At 39.0% G+C, this 21,126-nt stretch overlaps 1 protein-coding gene and 1 pseudogene across 1 annotated transcript; both read right to left on the bottom strand.

Moving 5' to 3' along the window:
- Positions 1–8,447: 8,447 nt before the first annotated feature.
- On the bottom strand, positions 8,448–9,002 carry LOC120293461 (probable transcription factor KAN2). Its single transcript, XM_039312799.1, has one exon. The coding sequence runs from the start codon at positions 9,000–9,002 to the stop codon at positions 8,448–8,450; it is 555 nt and encodes a 184-aa protein (XP_039168733.1).
- Positions 9,003–18,099: 9,097 nt separating this feature from the next.
- Positions 18,100–20,899, bottom strand: LOC120293530 (annotated as a pseudogene).
- Positions 20,900–21,126: the final 227 nt, after the last annotated feature.

Consider the following 21,126-nt stretch of genomic DNA (forward strand, 5'->3'; position numbering starts at 1 on the left):
ACTGGGAAATACCAATCCTTGAACATCGTAAATAATTTAAGTGCTCAAGATTAAAATAAGAATTACATAACAAGCGCTAAGAACAAAGCTACGCCATAGCGATTGATTGACCAACCTAATAATTGCTGTATTTTATTTTTCGTTTTTCTGGAAGTTGGTAGCATGACGGTGGGGGTCACTTTCATCTGGCGACGGTGCAAGAGTATCGCACATTTCGCGTTGCTCGTGGCAACTGGAGAAAACAATCATGGTTTAATCATGGAAGAGCCTTTACTCATAATTGATGTTATCGAGAAAACATATTTGATGATGTCATTCAAGAAATTTTTTTGAGAATCTGAAAATCAAATTTAACTCTAAAATAAATTATAGGTATATATAATAATCAACAAAGAGGGAAAGTCAATATACAATAGCCTTACGAAACTCTTTTTCCTTGTGGAACATCTAAATAGATAGCAACCATCTACATTATGAATTACAGGTTCATCTCTCTCTCTCTCTCTGGGGAAAAAATAAAGATTACTGGTTTCTCTTAATTTTGATGTATGTACATAAATAAGCTTGATCTGATGCAAAAATCCTAATTAGTGTCTGTCAGTATATTAATTTCCATTTCGAAATTAAGTTGCTTTTGATTGTCCTTTTCTAGTATTCCTCAAATGAAGGAATTTGTCTACGGCAATTCAATTCATGAAAATAGTCTTATCGTAGAAATCTATACAAATTATTCAATCGAAGATGCCAATGATCGAAGAAGGCGGGTTCCAATCTCAAAGTTATTCCGTGTCGCAAGTAAACTGAGCAAACAAGATACTCAAAATTTCTCGAGAAATTATGCGGAGGAGATAATGCCGTTACTCTCCCCAGTCGTAATAGCAAGAGACGGTGCCGTCACGTTTCATTCTCTCTCCTTTCTTTTTTTTTGACCACCCTTTGACGAGTCGCCGGAGTCTACACACAGTTGGCTGCCACTGTAGGACATTCAATGCCACCCCGATACGACTTTGAAAAGGAAACTGACAATTTCTCAAATTGTCAATCAATTCAATAATTTGGTGTCAAAGTGGACCTGAATTGACCCGCCCAAGCGAAGCCCGTCCCTTTTCCATTTTGCAGAGGGTTGAGTCCTCATTTCAAGAAGGTTGCTAACTTGGACTACCTCTTAGTTTTGTCTAAGTGATGGTACAGAGATGTAAGTGAAAGTTTTCTCACCGTCAAAGCCTATATGTCCCCTTTTTTTTCCACAAATCAAGTACAATGGTAAATAGAAAGAAGTAGTAAACATCAGACATTCTTGTTGCTTGAGCGGTACTCAGTTTCCACAAGAAAATGGATAAACCATAAATAGGTCTTCTTCCTGAATTTTAGAATTGGAATAGCTTATGTTTTGTGTGTTTGTAAAAAGTGGTGAATCGATATACAGTCGTATAATTAGGAGAAAGATTTTCTAAACGAAATAAACCAGCGTGCATTATCTCGTTGGAAATCACAAAACTCATGTACTAGCGGGCTCGTGCATACGTAATGTGCAAAAGACTCCTGCATAGTGTATAGCAGGATGGATGTTTTCTGTATTTGTGTATCATAATCTGGGTACCATAGTCATGCTGCTTGTATGAGAAAAATGAAAAACTTTGCAGAACTGTTTCGCTGAATCAATCGTGATGAAGCCAACAATGAATTCAGCAGAAAAATTATCGACTCTTTTAGTAGAATAATTTCGGGCTTTTTCATCTACAATCGTAATTGATTTTTCTTTCCTGTTCAAGTTCGTCGCAAAACCCTAGCGCCTTCCACTTAAATCCATATACAGCTTAATACGCAGCTAGCCCAGCATCTTTTGATTGGTTAATTCTTTATGCTCCACCACTTTTTAAACCCACTCGAACAAGGGACAGGAAAAAAAGAAAATATAATTCCATAAAGACGAACAAAAAGGAAAAGTTCTCGCTTCCTTTCTCCACAAATTCAAAAACCCTACTGTTTACCTTTTCTTTTTTCCAAGAAAAGCACTTTATTCACCCAAACGTGCAAACCCTCGAACATCAAATCAAATCAAGAAGATAAAGAATGACAGTATTCGTGCCCATTCATCTTTCTCCTTTCTCGCCTTTTCTCCCTTTCTCCCACCTTGAAGCAAAACTCTCAGAAACTCATCCTCTCTGAGCAGGTATATACAACGCCATGAACAATAACTGAAGTTAACAAAGACAGATAAAGAACAGAAGTACTTCACCGTTTCTCTCGGCCGTGATTGGCCAAAACAAGCAAGAGAGGGTCGCTGCTGTGGGTCTTGTGAAAACTGTACACAAGTATTTCTTGTCAAATAGCAAATTCTAGGTAAGGTTACTAAGCACATAGGATCGTCCTTTATGAGCGTGCGAGAGCCCTCAAAGCGCTTCAGCCCCGTCTTCCGTCGGACACGAGCTGCAATGAATTTTTACCATCGCTTCACGTTATCTCGCTCTGTCTTACGCCATGTGCGCACGCGTAGGATGATGTAATAGGAATAGAGATCACGAGCGGTTTCGTAATTATTATTGGAAGCTTTTGATTTTCTGCAACGTTATGGTTACGGAGGTTTCCCCAACTGTTCGGTCCACTACAAATGCGGGGGTTGTGTTATGTCACGGTCCAACAATGAAAATACATTTTGAACCTTTTTTGGTCCGCAAATAAAGGAATTTTTTGAGTGGTTGAAAAGTATGTGATGATCACATCATATCTTTGAGTCATGATACATAGGAAAAATAATGACAAAGCATTCAATAGAATTTGTAGATGGCGAGTCCACAATTGTTAAATGGGGCTGTGCACATCGTTATAAATGCGCGTGCCTAGCAACTTTGTGGAATGTGCGGTATCTGCGCATAAATCACATCGCTCTATATTACATGTATGTTGGATAGGGCTATGAGTATAAGGTAAACACATCATCCTTTCTGTACATCGTAGCCTTTCTACTCATCCAAAACCCTAATTATTCAAAGCAAAATCCAAGGCAGCAGTGACCTCATCCAAACCCCAAAAGATGAAAATTAAGTTCTAGGTTCCCATAGGTTACAAAAAATAATAGGATATAGTCAGACTGCACGGATTACCTTACTACAGATGGTAATACAGCGTAGGAAGCTCGACCCGAGTGCTTTCCTTTATGTTTGTTCCACCAATTATTCTTATATTTCGTTTGTTTTCTTCTCATATTTCTGCAGTTTTTTATGGTTGTATCCACATCTTGTGTTTCACATGCGAGGCTTGACTTCCCCGTGAAGATTGTTGTTGGTCTGCTTCATCATATTTTATGTTTTTCAGTAAATGTATATGGTGCATTATTAATCAGGTAATGACAATGTTTCAAAGTAATGCGAGTTTCTTTCCACAAGTTTTGTGACTGTTTCACCAACTATATCTACCTAATCACTGATTTTGAACCGAAAAAGCAGACATTATCATCGACTATCTTTAAAGTGAATGGAAATGGCTCGAATAATTTATCATGGATAAAGATATAACAACTCTCTTAAATCTTTATAGAAAGATAAAACAAAGGAGTGCTACACTTTACCCATAAATCGAATCAGCTAAAGCATAACATTTGGTAAAAGTCAAATGTCTTTCTCTTTCTCCTTTTTTCCCTTTTCCCGAAGATGTCATATTCGAAGAGATTTTTACACTAATGTTTGTTTGCTGATTTGGAGGAAATAAATGAACTTTCATGAACAATGACAGAAACCTAGAGCTTGAATCTCAAAGTTCCGAAGCAAAATAATCAATCAAAGCAAAGAATTTGCTTAAATTATTATTCCGCCACTTTCTCTATATTCCTTCTGTTATGTCATGATTTGATTTAAATATCATCTGTGGTCATGACTTTCTTCCATTTCTTTCCTCGTTCAAATTTCCATGCACCTCCCTTTTTTCCTTTATTCAGAGGAGTGTAAAGCATGTGACAGTGGCTAGCAATGGACCTTTTGTTAATATAAGAATAAACGATGAAGAAACTATATGTTACCAAAGGTAATGATGCCCCAGTAAAGTTGCAAAAAAGGAACTGTTTCATTCTCTCTCTCACTTTCTCTGATTGAAAGAACAAACAACATCAATATCATCATGGATCATATTTACGTAGCCATTACAATATAGTTTATAATGTCGGATTTGGGTCTCTCTCAGAGGCAGCTTGATAAGGACGCTTTTTTCCCTCCTCCAACTCGTCTCTACTTTTGTTGCTTTCTGTCTTTCTTGTCTCCTTGTCTTTCTTTAGCTCTCTCCTTTCTTTTGGCCTTTTCTTTTACTTTTGTTTTTCTCTCACTTTCTCGCTCTGATTTCTCAGCGGAAGAACCTGATTCTTTTCATCAGCTGATTTCTAATAAGCTACAATTAATAGTCTCTCAAAATCAGTAGGAAAATTTGGAAAAGAAAAAAGATAAATAAAATAATTAATGCGGCCTTCCCAAAGTAAATTCCAGGTTTAGCTTCATGGGACTTGTGCCTGTGAGATTGACCGACAGCGAGCTTATTTCTGACGTCCTCTCGTAGCTTGAGATCTTTTGATCCATGTCCTTCAAGTGACAGCAAAAAGAGAAAGGCAATAAAATAAGAGATAGGCACTAGCTTTGACTAAGGAAAGACCTAGAAGCTGAAACATTGCAACTAGGTCAGCTTTTCTACCCCTAAATACAGTAATCCAATGGCGACACTTTAATTTCTTGACCATGGTGAAAGCTTTTGAAGTGGTTTACGGGGACATGATAAACTTTTCTTTAAAAGTGCTTTAGCTAATCAATGGATGGCATTAGTCCAGGAACTTAAACATTTTAATAACGTATATAGGATAGAGAATTTTCAGAGCAATAAACAAAAATTCGACATGTAGCACACTATAATTGGTTGTATTCAGCAATCTGTCTTATCATAGTATTCCAACTTCTAAAGTACATAATTTCGCTTGATCAAATCTGGGACGTAGACACCTATAGATGTTTGGCGAAGCTCCGATTATCATGGAAACTTCAAGAAAAAGAATGTGTCTAGGTCTTCCTTATAGATACCTCAACAGATGGAGTGCTCCCTCCAGAATCTGGCTTCCCATGCAACCAAGCTTCCCTGGAACAAACCAAAGGAAATGCGGTTTTAGAGAATATTTCCTAGTTGTCAGTGGAAGCCATGCAGGGGAGGGAAAACAAACGATGGGAAAAAGAAAGTTGTCTTTATTGTCTCTTCTTTACATAGTCCTTGCTTTACGAGCTCCATACGTTGTAATAAAGTCGAAAGTTGAGACCCTTACCACGTGATATCCCCTACCCGTGAAAAATACAGCAAGAAGTAAGTTAAAGAATATTAGCTTTAGCGAATAGCAGAAGAGTTTTCCTCGAGGGGGTCCATCATGGAGAATTATATATAACTTTGGTATTAAGTTTTCCAAACTTTTGGGTCCCACTTAAAGAAAGAAAGAAAGAAAGAAAGAGACTTTAGGAGAGCCCACGAAATCCAAAGATGAAGATATCTCTGATTTTTAGGTGGATTTTGTCAAGTGAGAATCCATGTCTTGGAAAGATAAGAATTTGTAATACGTGCGTTATTGTTAGCTTTTATGCTCGCTATCATTTTGGTTATGAGACCATCACCAGTTTCACTCTTTTGTCTCAGACGGGAGGAGAGAGAAAAGCAGGGGCCATTATTCTTTCCTCTTTTTGTTACCTCTGTAAAAAGCCACATGACTATGCACTTTACACATGCACTATTCAGATGCGTCCGTGTACATAGGTCATAGAAAAATCAAAGGCCCTTTATATACCAGCTAAGAACAAAGACAGAATATATGAAGTACTCACATCATGGCAATACATACCGAATGTAAGTATTAAAGTATCAATCAGGTTACATGTAGTCTCTATGGTCGTTTTGTGATGCATGGAACTTGCCAAAAAATTGCTGATCAAGTTTTCATAGGGGTATGCCTGCACCATCGTAATACAAGTTTACGGAGGGCCCAACCCTAATGGGATATTGAAAATGGTTAAGAACCAACAAGCGAGGAAGCATGGTCACAGGTTCGAGTTTTAAAGAAGACAACCTTGAGCTTCCTTTAGGGACCTCAGACGTTGCAACCAACTACTTGAACGTGATGACTAAGGATTTGTCGTTGACTCTGTGGGATGAATCGAGTGTTTTTTGAGGTCCGGACGCAGCCCCCATCATCAATGACAAAGAGACGGAGAAGTTGGTGCCTCACATTTTTTTCTCTCTAAGACATTCCTCTAAATTTTGCCACAAAATTCAGGAATTTCTTCGCTGAACATGTCTCATTTCTCTAAACTATAATGTCAGTCAGTGGTATGTGGTACATTCTTTGATATAGAGCGCAAGAGGAAGATGGTCGGGGTTTTATTCTTACGCACTAACCTAACTCTGTCAATGACTTAGTAAAAATACAAAATAAACTACCTTCTTTAGTGTAAGCTCACATTTCCTTCTCCTTAAATCAATATGGATGACCAATTTGGTATATGGTTGAAAGAAGTATACAATCAGACAAATTCTGTAAAAACTTTGTGGGGGAATAATTAAATATGGGGCAGAAAAGAAGTTGGACTACATGCTTTAAATGGGACCTAATTTTAGATTAATTTTTGCATAGAAGGATAAGACGGAACAATGACTTTATGGAGTTGCTTTGAATAGAATAATTTCTCAAATTATGAGAATATCTAGGATAATATATGTCAGCTTGAAAATGACAAGAATGAAGTATGGGCAAAAATGTTCTTCATGCATTTCTCAATTTCTTGACATGAATGAATATCGTAATGTTACGTGATGATGGGTGTTTCTGGAGCTTGTCACTTCATGAATGAACCGAGATCAAGCATATATAATTTCAGTTCGTTTATGGCATTAATATTTCAGAGAACACAAATGAAATGGGAAAAAGGGGTCACGTATAAAAGCTCACCTTGAGGAATTGCTCCAAAGACCGTGTTGACTCATCTTGATAATCATGCCTTCCAAGTTCAGGCCTTTTCGGGTTCGCAACTTCGATTACTAAATCATCAGAAGTTTCTCCTGACGATCCATTATCAAATACATCTGTTTGTCCTGTATAAAGGTCAAGATAGATGCATAAGAACCTCGTGCACGACGGTGCATGCCAAAAACATTCTATCGCACACATGGCTTATATCATTTTTTCACAAAAGGAAAACCGGTTAGTGCTTACCTGAAGAATTAGCTGCTGTTCTATCGGTAGTCTTCACGGTTCGATACATCTGCAAACCCCACGAGTAAACTTGTTTATGAGTTTTTTGGCAATCGGCCTAAAAAGAAAGTGTTTTATTTAGGTTTTATGTAATGCTTAAACCAGGGACTGATTAATCTCCGCGTGCATGATGCTTCAACTATATATATGCCTCCAAAATATGTGCACATACAAAAACATTACTGCCATATCCAAAAAATATGCAGAAATACAAATAAAAAACCGCATGAAGGTTGTGCAAGGGTGTCCACTTCAGAAGAAACCCCTGTCTGAAACCTACATCATTGAGAAATGATGATGTTCTGTACTTACTCCTTTTCCTTTCCCTATTTTTGCTTCCCAGAACTTTCTGAAGAGAAAAAAAAAGAAAAAGAAAAAGAAAAAACTCAGCATAATTGTGCTCTTCTCTCGGCTTGGCTGACTCCACTTTGAACTCCTCGTGTTTTGTCTTTACTTGTTTCTCTGAAATCGATAACAGCAACTCCTCCTCTCTTCTCTCTCCACCCCCAACCTATTAATTTATTTTTCTTTCTTTTTGACTTGGGTTATTGATTCTTGAGAGTAAAAGCTGTTCACGATTAGTTTCTTTGCAGGACCATCAGATCTAGTAGAGAAAAGAGTGTGCAAAGGGCTTAAGCTGTGAAAATCTTGGAATCTGAAACCAACGCACTAAACAGACCTCCAGTACAATGTCAGCTTTTGAATAATGCAAGTGGTGAGGCTTATAAACGCCATGGAGAAAAAAAAATGGATTACTGCTTAACGTCATGCAATTTCTCAGAGAGAAAGCACAAGATGCAAGAGACAGAATTTGTGGCTACATTTTCTTGCTTTTCGATTAATTAGAGAAAGAGAAATCTTGAAATAAAATAAAAATGAGGTGCTTTTATTACCTGTAAATGAGACTTAACATGTGCCAAGGTTAGATCTTTAACATCCATCAGCTCAAGGACTGACTTTGGTGTGGCTCCTGAAAAAACCCACGAGAAGAAAAGGAGAATAAGCAGAAAAAGTAAATATTCTCTTCTTATTTGGTTTCCTGTTTTCATAACTTCTAAAGAATGAAGCCCGATTTTGTTTTTTTTTTTTTTTTGCAGGAAGGAATAAAAATCTGTAGAAGAGGAAAGATGAGCCAAAAACGTCATAGAAAAGAGAGAAATCGCAAAGAATACAAAGATGAGAAGCATTACTCGTGGCCGCCGAGCAGCTCCACCGCATGGACGAACCGGGCGTGCAGCGTAGTCGTCCACCGCATTCGTGGCGCCCGCATGCTCCGCTTTGCCGGGAACCGCGACAAGAACCTCGATCTCACCAGCCCGTGTGAATGGCAAAGGTTCGAAGCGATGGAATTGGCACTATTTGTTAGGGAGTTACTACTATTCGGGTGATGAATTGGCGATGGGTCTAGATGTTGAAGTTGAGTGGCGAATGGGAAAGCACTAGAAGAGTTCTGGTGGTACACCGGGATGCCTCTAATCGGTCTCAAGCCGAGCTCTTGGCTCAGCCCTTGTGGCTGATGCTGCAACACCGAGTGATGATGCTGGTGCATATGCTGGTGGTGATTACTGTTGGAGTACTGGCTTTGGTTTTGGAAGGAGTGGATATGGTTGCCGCCTTGGTGGAGATGGTTGTAAGAGACGTTATTGTTGCCCTCCGGAATGGTGTTGCCGCCAACGGCGTTGTGGCCTGCCCTCGGATTCGACAGGGATAGATCGAAGCGGGCGTCGTTCTTGGCCGCCATTGAGGACGGCAAGGAGTGGTGGCTCGAGTCGAGGGCCTCTTCCAGAAGCCCAGGTTCACATCTTCCTCCGCCGTCCGCCGCCAGGACGCCGATTTGGCGTTAGGCGGGCTGATTTGCAGGGACAAATCTGGCTGAGCTGGGAAGAGCTCCATTTAGGACCACGAAAGAACAAACGGCACGTCGGTTTCGGATTCTCCCTCTGATAATATATCCTCCTTTCTTTGGCTCCCTGATACTGAGGTGTATCAAGAGGCTCTAGGTAAAAGTGTGTCCAGAAAACCCTTAAAGAAAACAGCGGAGGCTGAGAGTTTTTGGGGTGATCTGGTTATTGGGTGGAGGAATTTAAAGTTGGGAAGAGGGAGGAGAGGGTTGGATTCATAGATGGGGTTAGATCAATATGAGACTGAGGAAGGAGTAGTTGCAGAGAACTTTGAGATGGAGAAGAGAGAGAGAGGGAGAGAGAAGAGAGAGCGGAAAATGAAGACAGCGGCCTCGTTTTCCTTTTGTGTGAAGTATAAGTGAGAAAAATGACACTTGAGGAGCTAGAGAGAGAGAGAGAGAGAGAGAGAGAGAGAGGGAGAGAGGAGACAGAGGAGTTCCTTTTTCTTTTTTTTTCCTTGCCTTTTGTGTGACGTGGGCGTAGGGCAGTAAGGGGAAAAGGGAGGAAAAGATGAGGGGGAAAAAGTTATCAATATTTGGGACTTCAGTTATTCTTTTTTACTACTCTCCTTTTCCTTTTCATTTCTTGTGCTTTGGGAGAAAAGGATTGTGCTTTTTTTTTTTTTGGGGGTTAACCCGTGTGGAATAAATATCTCTTTTGGTAAGGTCAATCTTTGATTTTAAACCCATGTAAATATTGTCTACCGTCCTTTTAACAAGATAAGTCTACGTTATGTGCGAGTAAGATTTGTAGTGGGTTTCATGGGAATGAATTATATAACTAGTATTTTTGCCACACAGAATAAACATGCGGCCGTCTACATATAAGATCAATCTTATATGATAGTGTTGAGAAAACGATCAACGATGTTAGTTAAGATATACATTTGATATATATATAAATCGCTTTTTTTGGATGTGATATCACCAACTCGATATGATTTTCTTTTTATGAATATATGGTTATTATTATCTGTTACGTAATGATTAAAAAGCATATTCACATGGTATGCGCCATTCATGATATACTTTCTTCCTTGGGTGCATGAATCTCTTCAAATGGATATCAAACCCACAATGTAACTTGGACAATCATGAAATTTTCATCCATTGGCCAAACACCACCAAACTTATCAATGGGTGTTAGATGTTTTCATTTTACCTTTCATCGTACTTACAAAATGGTCAACAACTAAGTTAACAATGTTCGTTCACCGAGCCTAAGGTCGTGCTCGCAGTAAAATATGAAAACATTCTCTTGTAATCATTCCTCCTCACTTTAATATGACAAGGACAAACTATTGGATCAAAAAGCCGATAAAGAAGAATATCCCATCAAGGGAGGAAATGCGGAGTGACAAATCACATTGAAAATCTAGGGCTCTCTCGTATCATAAGAAAACAGTCTACTTGTTGACAGCAGGCCCAAAAATTTTGCTCCCAACGTGAAGAAGCTAAATGGCTCAAACCATGCCACGACCATAAACCATGCCACGACCATTGACATCATTTGTAAAACCGATTGATAGAATGCATGATAAGCTCACCGATCATGTTAGTTGTGATAATGCAATTGACTCACAAGGTCCATCAAAAAGATGCCTGATGAGCTCACTGATGACAAGTTTCCAATGGTTAGATTTTAGTGAAGCATATGCCATGTGGCGACGGTCAATTCGCTCCAAGTATACACAAAAATTAAAAGACCCAGTCAGGATTATCCATTATCCCAAGATAAGAAGTTGTAAAGAGTAGCATGCAAGTCAATACAATTAGAGATTCCTGCGGTGGAATATCCTAAGGCATAACACAATGGTCCATTTAAAAGGCATACAAAGAGTCGAGAAGTATATGAACGGACCAATTATGTATGAAAATGGAATGTTTTGACTCTAGAGATACGAAAATGAGAAGATTATTCATGGCAAATCGAATTAAATTAGATTTTGCCTAAGTTTGAGGTTGAGTTTGGAATTAGATTAAGTTTACTACGAATTCCACTCATCTCCGTTAGCCGTTCATGTTCAGTTTCAATCATCGAGCAAGTATGGCATCCAAGAATGCAAGCCATCTGTTCTGATTCAATAAAGATCTCATGCAATTTATTGTTATTTCCAATTCAATATCTCTGCATAACTAGTAATATAGGTTTTGCAAAGCCTTTGACGCTTCAAGGCATGCTACGATCCTCTTACTTTTTGATTCAAAGTCGAACTTAACAACTTAATTTGGCCATCTTTCACTCTCGATTGGATTATAAGCACTAATTGAAAACGTTTGAGTTTTCTACTAACCACAACCTTCCAAAAATTCACATAACACTACTTAAAAGCACATACTCATTACTCCTTAGAGAACAACATGATATATATTTTGTAATTTAATATTCCATTTAATTCAAACGATTAAAACTTTTCAATTTAATTTTTCTCTAACTTTCCATGCTCTCTCTCTCTCTCTCTCTCTCTCTCTCTCTCTCTCTCTCTCTCTCTCTCTCTGTATATATATATATATTTACTGAATTATCTAATTAAGTGGAAACTACATGAAAAATTTGCACACTGTTGTGTTGCAAATAGTAATTTTAATTTCGTCAGACAAAAGAAAATGAAACCTTCGGTATGAAGCATCTCTTCCATCAGTCGGGCATAAAGGCATGTCATATGTAGTTGGTTCACTGCTGCACTTACTGGCATCTGCTAAGCCAAGAACTGTGTACTACCCCATCACATGACCCACCAAAACAACTGGGATTCTGCTGATTTTTAAGCACATTCCTCCAATAATTTTTCCATCATGTCATGAATCTGATGTGTAAGTGCATTACATTAAATCCAAAAATAGCTCCACCTATCCTTTTTCGAGTTTGAAGACTTACGGAATTGTAGAACTTATATAAAATAAAAAATAAAAAAATCCAACAAATCCTTTGATCCTGACTTATAGTAGGGATAATCCTATAAAAAAAAATCCTCAATTTTAGATCCTAATTTTGTCCCGAACTATTTTATTCATTTAAAAAATTCACTAACTGTTAAAAAAATTTACTAACTGTCATTTTAGTTTAAAATCTACCTATACGTCCAAAAATCACTACCGATTTGTTCAAGATTATCAATATCAATAGACATTTGTTGTTCAATTTGAAGGTGATGGTATTGATAAAAATTTAGATTCTAATGTGAATTTTTAACTGGTCATGATATCGATAATTTAAAGAAACCAATGGCGATTAAAGTGAAAGTTGAAGCTTTTATTTAGATAAAAACAAAGTTTTGAGGTGGAGTTTGGATTTAACTTAAAAGTTGATTTTTTTTTTTTTTAATGGAAGTTGGCCACCATTATTTATTTGTTGGTCGGAAGGGAGTTAGGCCCATGTCCATTAGGTTGTTAGTTGAGGTCTTTTTTTTCCTTTTTTTTTTGCCCCTTTTTGACCGTCTGTTAATGAAAGGGCGTGGGGGACCTACCGACGTTCGTGACTCCAGAAATAGGAGAGCAAAAATCAAGGTAACGCTTACCAGGCTGTTAAAGGCATTAAAAAGCTTAGCATCATCTTTCTATATGCTCAAAGATTGTTGATTCTTCCTTTTCTCATGAAAGATAGAAATCCCCACCTTTGTTCCAATCCCTTTGTCTAATTAATTGCCTTTTGCTTCCTCAAACTGCATTTTTTTCTTTGGGAGGGAGTTTGCTTTTTCACTTTGCATTCCGTGTTCCAAATAGTGTATAGGCAGCTCGCACGATTTGACCTTTAATTAGCATGAACTAACGAAACATTCAAAATACACAAACAACGACACGTGCATCTATGTTTAATATGTTCATAACTTCTCAAAACCTTGACCTTTTTTTACTTTCGGAAAAAACGGATGGAAGCAAAGAATTTAGAAGCAAGAGACAGAACAAATCCACATCTCCTGCTCATGCTTCTTAATGTAATATCTAATTATAACCTGGGTTTGTATTTTGTTCACCTCATTGGCGCTGTAGAATTCTATTTACTGACTAATGAAGTTATAAGTATACATATATCAAGATATTTACGGGATAGTTCGAATTAGGGTTTTGCGGATAGTCATCCTAAATACCATTCTTGTAACTTATCCAAAAGATTAAGAATGTACCTCAATTTTCTTGCAGGTACCCTTAAGTTTATATCTTGGCAAGGCGAGGTGCATGAATTTGAGGAAGTGTCACATCAAAAGTTTCTTTTGTGGGTTATCTGTGCATCTTCTTTCAGCTGCAATCTTTTGTGTTCTTTTCATGGTAGCTTTTTGATTTTGCCCATTAAGTTGTCTCACCCTTTTGCTTTTCTTTTGAAGTTACGCCCATCGGGGAAAAACGTTATGACGTACGATGTATTTCTTCTGTTCTTTGTTTGAGCCTTTCAACATCTTTTCAGTGACGTCTTTCTATCTTGTTTGCTTGCCCTGTTGGTTAATTTGCAAGTTGCGAACTCGTGCCATGTAGTTTCGTATAGAAACGACCAATCAATATCATTACTATAAAAACATTTTTTACATTAGGCAATAGCATTATCATACGATGCACTTGCTCGAGCACAAGACTCATTTAAGAAAATGGCAGGGTTAATGTATGTCAAGTGTCTCTTAGATCCCTACTTTGGTCAGAATCGACCGTGATCAATAAGATTACACGTTGTCTTTGGGAAGAACATGTACATTCCATATTTCCAACGTTGAATTGGCTCAACCGAAGAAGGAATCAATGATTTTGGTTATATAGAACCATAGAATCGGTGGTTCTAGATACAATAGAACAAGCTCTGGGTCTTTTCTTTCAAAGATTAAATTATTTTTCATTTTGACAGATCGTTGATTTTGTAATGAAAATTTCTTAACTTTATTATGTCAAGCTCTAGGTTTTTAGTTCTAGGTCATAGATAGTTTATCAAAATTTAAAATAAGAAATGTCAAAAGAAAGATGGCAATTCTTATTAGAACTAGGACTTGGTGGAACCGATAGATTCAATGTATGATCCCACATTTTGGGAATTGACTTTGACCGACTTGGTTCTCAATTCCATCGTTACCCAACTCCCTAAACTTTATGTGCAAATTGTTGATATAGATCAATATGTTTTCTCCATATTATAAGTTGTTCAATAACGCTTCATGACTATTTCCCCAAGTAATTGTCTGAATTTTTTTCCTTTTATATTTGACCCATTTGTTCTGCAGATATAAAAATCTCAATATACAGAAAATTAGAGACGTCATCACCATGGTTTCTAGGTCGTTTCTTTAGACGGCTAGACAGCTAAGCCGAACTTAAGATCACAAGGTAAAGCCGTGGGGTTCTCCCCGAGAACCGACAATTTCTTTTCTTTTCTTGGTAAGAGGAAACTTCTTAATCGAAATGTTAATTAAATAAAACTCCTTTTTAATCAATTGGAGCGGCTTAGACTAACATTGCTTTGTAATTCGCCATATTGAATGCTTGAGAAAACTATCATTTTATCTCTCTGTGTTCTTCTCTAGGGTTCCGGTCTTCCTGACAGCATTAGAATCTATGTGAATAAACATATATTATTCCTCGTCAAGGGGTCTGAATAGTATAATTCGTGTCCATGCTTGTAATGCTCAAACCACATTAATTTTTCGCAGAGGCCGACGTAGAACAGAAGCATAGAGACTGACACTTGTGTTCTCCGGAACCAGTGGTGGAGACTTCACCTAATCATCAAGGCATGTAGCGATTATTATAATTAACGATCCGATCAACGTCAAACCTCGCGATCGCATGCCTTGTCCCGAGCGAGATTATTTTAGGGTTTTACATGTTTTGGAGGGATTCCCGTGTAGGATGCCGCATAAAGATATTGGTGCGGAAGCATCTAAATCTGTCTGTTAGTTCGAAATTCCATGACCATCTTGGAAGTCTTGATCTTAGTTTTCTCGAGTAAAGGAATCTTGCATTAATACCTCGTTATAAGTAGAAAATTTATTTTCTATATGTATATTATATGAATATAAATATGTATGTAGAGTGTCTTCTATTCGGGGTGGTGATTTTGTACTGTGGCTCTTCCTTACGACTTGCAAATTATTCTTTAATGTTCCCCTCAGCTATCCCCAAGGACAGACGTTGCATGTTAAAGTAATTAAATCCGAAACTGTGGAAACATGGGGAAAAAAAGTCCATAATTTACACGCTGCACAAGAAAATGAAGTACATTAAACTCATCTATCTGTCATCTTCCGAGGTGATAAGAAACGAGAGCCCGATGCACACCAAGCACATTCGAACCTGCTTGGTTTCAAACCTCACGCCTGCTTCTTTCTTATTTGAATAAATCGGTACAAATATGACTAAATAGAATGATTAACGATTAAAAAAAAAACGATTACTATAGCACTTGCGTCCGTTTGAAAGTTAGACGATGTGAAACTACTAAAAGGGCATTTTTAATTAGAGGGGTCATATTTCAATTCACTATTAAGTGCATGTGTAAAAAGTATTTATGAAGGTTGAATTATAATGTTGCCCCTGACAGCGAAACGACTCCCTAACAAAAGTTTGCTGTCTTCTCTCTTGAAAGACATCCATGGCAAACCACTCGACATGGACAAGGATACATGTTCGCCATACAGTAGTTGGCCCATGACAATCTATAGACACACATTTATATACTAATAATTTATTTTTACTATTAGAAAATATTTTTATTTTTTATTTTCTAATAATGAGAGGGACAGAGAGGGTAATTGACCTCCACAAGTCCACACCGACACTAATTAACATAAATTATTATTATTTTCGTTGGACATTAATTACCATTCATTAATGCATATGGTCCGGGGGTTTTCCCAACATCTCTTGGTCTTATTGGAATCGCACTAACCAAAGCTAAGAATCAAGTAAAGTTCAAGCAAACAATAATTCCGGCACAAAAGGACAACTTCTCTTTCTTTCTTTATTTTTCTTTTCGGTTCTTGGAAAAATTTATTTCAATTTTTATATAAATACCGCCAATGACGTACCGTACATATTGATTCCTTTTAAATCATACTTAGATAAAATGTTTTGGCCTGACAATCACCCCATACACCCGAGACAAGGAAAGTGCACATGCCCATATGTTAATTGGCAAATCAACTTAGTCAACGAGATTATATTCAGATTAGACCTCCCAAAAGGATGCGATGTTTTCCATATAATTCATTTCACGCACTCACCAAGAAGAAAAGGTCATATTGTTCTGACACCGGCTTTTGTGCTGATTAATTATGGTTACTGTCAACCAGGTCTACGTGTGTTTATAGGTATGTCAGGATGTGTATGAAGGTAAAGTTTCGGCAAAGGGTATGTCACGAGTCGAGCATATTTCTTGAGCAATCTTTTTGACGACTCGACGTAACTTTCGGGGAGGAATTTTTGGCTAAAAGATATTACTAGAAAGTAGGACAAGTCGAGGTATTAGAACGCGTCCGTCCTGTTGCAAGGAGTTTGATGGGGGTTGGGGGAGTGGGGGAGTTTGCGAAGTGTGATTGACTGATATTAAAGTGTTACGATTCTCTTCAAACGATACAATATTTTCGTGCAAACGCATTTTCAATAATTGTGGCGATGGGGATGTCCTGAGTGGGGAGCTATCAACTTTTTGAAAAACTGGCTTCAGGAGGAAACTCTCCCAAAAGACGAGATTGAGTGGAAGACTTGCATAATATTCCCCAAAAATCACACGACTTTGAATACCTTAAAGAAGAAAGAAGATGGGGGACACTCTTTCCTCAATTCGAAACAAAAATATGCTCGGCGACCCTTTATCGCATTATAAAAACTAAGGGATTTGATTAGCGAGACTTAAAGTAGCAAGTAACTCAGGTTTTCTTATATGGAGTTCTCACCCTCCCCAAAAAGAGAGAGAGAGAAGAGAGATTAGCTCCATAGGTATAGGATCCTGTTCTTGGATCGATACGCGAAAATCAAAAGATGAAACATATTGAATCTTTTCTCGAGGGCTAATCAGCAGGGAGATCGTGTTCCAGTCACCCCACAAATCTAGACCGACTGGTGGCTGATACAAATGTGCGGATTATGACAAGAACCCATTAACCCAATTCTTGGTTTTATGATTATTTCCTCTTTGTTTTCTCGCGTTTTCTTTCGCTTTTTCTCCTTTCCATTTTCCAAAGTAGCTCCCTCTCTCTCTCTCTCTCTCTCTCTGTGGGAGTACAAATAATGATGATCTCTCCCTTCTTTGGGGAATCGTAGCATGGCACAATTCAAAAGAGAGAAGCCATAAACCGTCTCTTCCTATCATTTTGCGGGGAAAACGGCACGATTCGAAAGGAGAATAGCATCGCTTTCCCAACTTACGAATTGCTTATGAGCCTTTCTTTTTGCTTAATCGAGTTGGGTCGTTTGCTTTTATGCGCTAAAGTCTGATTGATTCAATTCGCTTTAAAGTCAAATGATTTATGGAAATAACCCACGTATCGTCGGTCGTTTTCGAAGAGGAGAGGAAAATAGAATATAGAGAGACCTAGCCGAAGAACAAGGTAAAATTGTGAGAGATAAAGTGCTACCATCCTCAAGAAAATGAAGTTTATACATGCTCTAAAGTTTCTATACGATATATTAGGTGTAGGGTTCTTTCGGCATGGGGCCTATTTGAGAAGAATCTTGGCCCTTTGGGCTTTACTTTCGACTTCAGCCTTTGCCGAGCCTAAGTTTGGCAATTCCGAATTGAACAATGATCTCGTACGTTATTTTGCCAGTAGAAACGATCAGAGGACCCTTTTTATTTCAGATATTAAAGACTTCCAAAGAAAAAGGGAGGGTCATAAGAATTTACACGAAAGAAAATCAAGACCCTAATGAACCGCCATTACAACAAAGGCAAGAAAAATTGAAAATGAAGGAACAGGATATAAGCTTGCCGTGTCTGGGATACAAGGGAAATTCCATGAGTTCATCTATGCAGCATCCACTGCAGTATGTCCTCTCGGAAAACTCCACCAAATTGACCACGAGCAAAATGCGACCTCGGCACTTCGGGCCCATAGCTGACATGCCTGTACTGCGTGATTCGGCTGGTGGGTTTTGCCGACTGGATTATCATTGTGATGGTAGGAAAGGCCTGGGCCATGTGTTCTTTAACGAGGAAAACATGCGCCGATCAGATTCTTGATTTTTGGATGAGCTGAAAGTCCCAGGGTTTTTCCACTGTGAAGTGCCTTTGATCTGCTTTGTCATATTCATGCCAGTGCTTGAATTGCTAGGGCTTCCCCTGAGGAAGAACAGCGAATTTGGGCTGACGGTTTGATCCGGTCCAGCGAACGTAGAATCCAGTTGCCAAGATTCCGACCGACTTCAATGTCTCTCTCTTGTATGTTCCTGTGAACCTTCAGCGCCACATCAAACACAACACGAGTTCGTCTGTTGAAGTGAAAGATGGAGAACAATCAGAATGGATGAAAGATTTTATCAGAAAACTTCAACCAACAAGTAATAAAAAAAATTTCATCGACTGCATAAGTTGGAGTTTATTGTCTCATAGCAGTTGCTCTTATGAGGTTTACAACTAGGTTATTACCAAAAGACTACCGATAGCAATGCACTTCATAACACCAAACAATGCAGCTAAGAACCTTCTTGAGATTTCCAGCTCCATAAACAACATCTAAGGTTTTAACTAACCGCACAACTTATTTATGAAGTTTATAGACATGCGGAATTAAATATGACAATTTAGAGGCTCATAATATGCCAAAGACCAACAAATCTAAGAAGTTCCAACAAAAGCATAAGGAGAAGCTATGACTCCATGAACTGGTAAATTGCTAGAGAACTGAACTGATATTTCTACAGAAAAAGCAGTAGATATGAACCTCATTTGCCAGGGCCCTATTATGCTTTCACCCTGAATTCTATATCCCGAATGTTTTCCTCTCTATATGTTCTCCCTCAAAATAAAAGCAAAAGGAAAAAGAAAAGTAAAAATGTACAGTGAAAAACAACGGATTACCCAACAAAGTCTCGGTCAAATTTGAGGAAAATATTCATCAGATGGATTCATGTGGCCCAGCGAAGTAAACTTGTTTTTATGTAACCAAGGAAAAAGCACTTCCTTGCAATCATATTGTATCATAAACTATGTGATCACCTAAGTCCCATCTTGCACATTGAGTAAAGAGACTATCATATTTCAAGAGTGCATTGTGATGTGATCTATGATAGATATAATATAGCATGATTCTATCTTCCACATTGTAAGGTGCTATAACTCCCAACAAAAATCGACCATCAGCCCTAGCAACAGAGTTGATCTCTCTATTAGGGGTGTAATCAAGCCGAGTTGAGCCTACGACATTCTTGTTTCGTGCATGACTCAGAACTAAGGCCAAATACTTGACTACAAAAGCATTAGGCTCGAGATCGAGTGAGGATCAATGGAGTACTTGGCATGCTTGAACCCGACTCGCTTACCAGAAAAATAGAATCTTTTCTGAGCTTGAGCAAATTTCAAAAGTCTGGTCACAATCAAACACGATCAATGTCAACTGAAATCGATAGTAAATTGCTCAACATTGAAAAAGATCAAGTTAACACTCAAGTAGACAGCATAGCGTGTTCAAGTGCATCGAGTAGCTCGACTAATCTGCCCCACTCTCTATGGACTCCTGTAGTACAAACTTCCTGAATAAACCACATCGTAAATGGAAACCCATCCTCATCTTGTTAGCAAAGAGTTCGAACATACGCCACATTGGCAGCTTGCAACCATGGGCCCATGCAGAGTCATGAAAGAACCTCACTCACCCCATAACCTGGCCTCCCCAACGGGCATAAGAAACTCAAGTCGGGGTACAAGCTCACACAGACCAAGAGCACACTCAACAGGAACTCAAACCAATATATACGAGAGCGACAAAACATCCCTCCAGACATTTGCACATTATCATCCTCATCATCATAATATTAGTCCTGACGTTCAATACAGCCTACTAATAACCGAAGCCAAATGACCCAAAAAAAAAAAAAAAAGGCTATTGCATAGGACAACCATCGGCGCCCAGAAATCTCTGCGTGCTCTCTTCGAACAGTCATCATTAACAATCTCTACTTCCAGCTAAACGACTCCACTTGACACATTCCAATCGAAGCAAGACGACAGCAATGGATCCCAGCAAACCGCTCGAAAAAATCAGCTCCCGATGAAGAAAAGAAAAAAAAAAGCCATCCATTGGAGAGCTCCCGATCATTTCCCGCGGCAATAGTTCGATTGAACAACTCCGGCTCGCTCGCGACGTCAAGACACCGAATCCCCGACCCGACACACGCATAATAGAGGAAGCTGATCAACGATTCGAGAGAGAGAGAGAGAGAGAGAGGGAGAGGAAGGAAGTTACCGGTGGAGGAACTGACGGATCTTGGGGTGCTTGGGGCCGATCAAGCGGCGCTGGATCCGCAGCGCGAGCTTGTAGGTCCGCTTCAGCCCCAGGACGTAGGCCGTCGCCAGCGTGATCTCCCACAGCACCATCGCCTCCTCCTCCTCCTCGTTCTCCGCGCCCTCCGTCTCGACCTCCGATTTCCTCCGGCTTTTCCCGAGCGACTCGGTCAGTGGTGGAAGAAGAAGAAGAAGGAGGAGGAGGAGGAGGATGGAGAGAATATTCGAGACATTTCTTTTCGAGCAAGCAACTGCGGAAAAGTGGATATCCGATTTTTCCAGAGCCGCCAGGGAGGCTTTCGATTGCAGTGACGCTTTCGCGTCGCTCTTATGTCGCCCCGCCGCCCCACCGATTCGTCTGGAACGAGATCTGCGCCGTTGCTTCCCCCACCGCGCGACCGATTTGGGCCTATTGGGCCTATTGGGCCTGCGCCTCCAAGCCCATTCTCCCTCGGGCGTCTGGGGATGTGATTATGACTCGGCGACCGAGGCTCGAGGGTATATGTCAAATGTAATTGGGCCGTTGCTTTTGCTCCCGTGGCGGAGTTG

Source organism: Eucalyptus grandis, chromosome 5 (genome assembly GCF_016545825.1).
Source record: "Eucalyptus grandis isolate ANBG69807.140 chromosome 5, ASM1654582v1, whole genome shotgun sequence".
NCBI classification, from domain to species: Eukaryota; Viridiplantae; Streptophyta; class Magnoliopsida; order Myrtales; family Myrtaceae; genus Eucalyptus; species Eucalyptus grandis.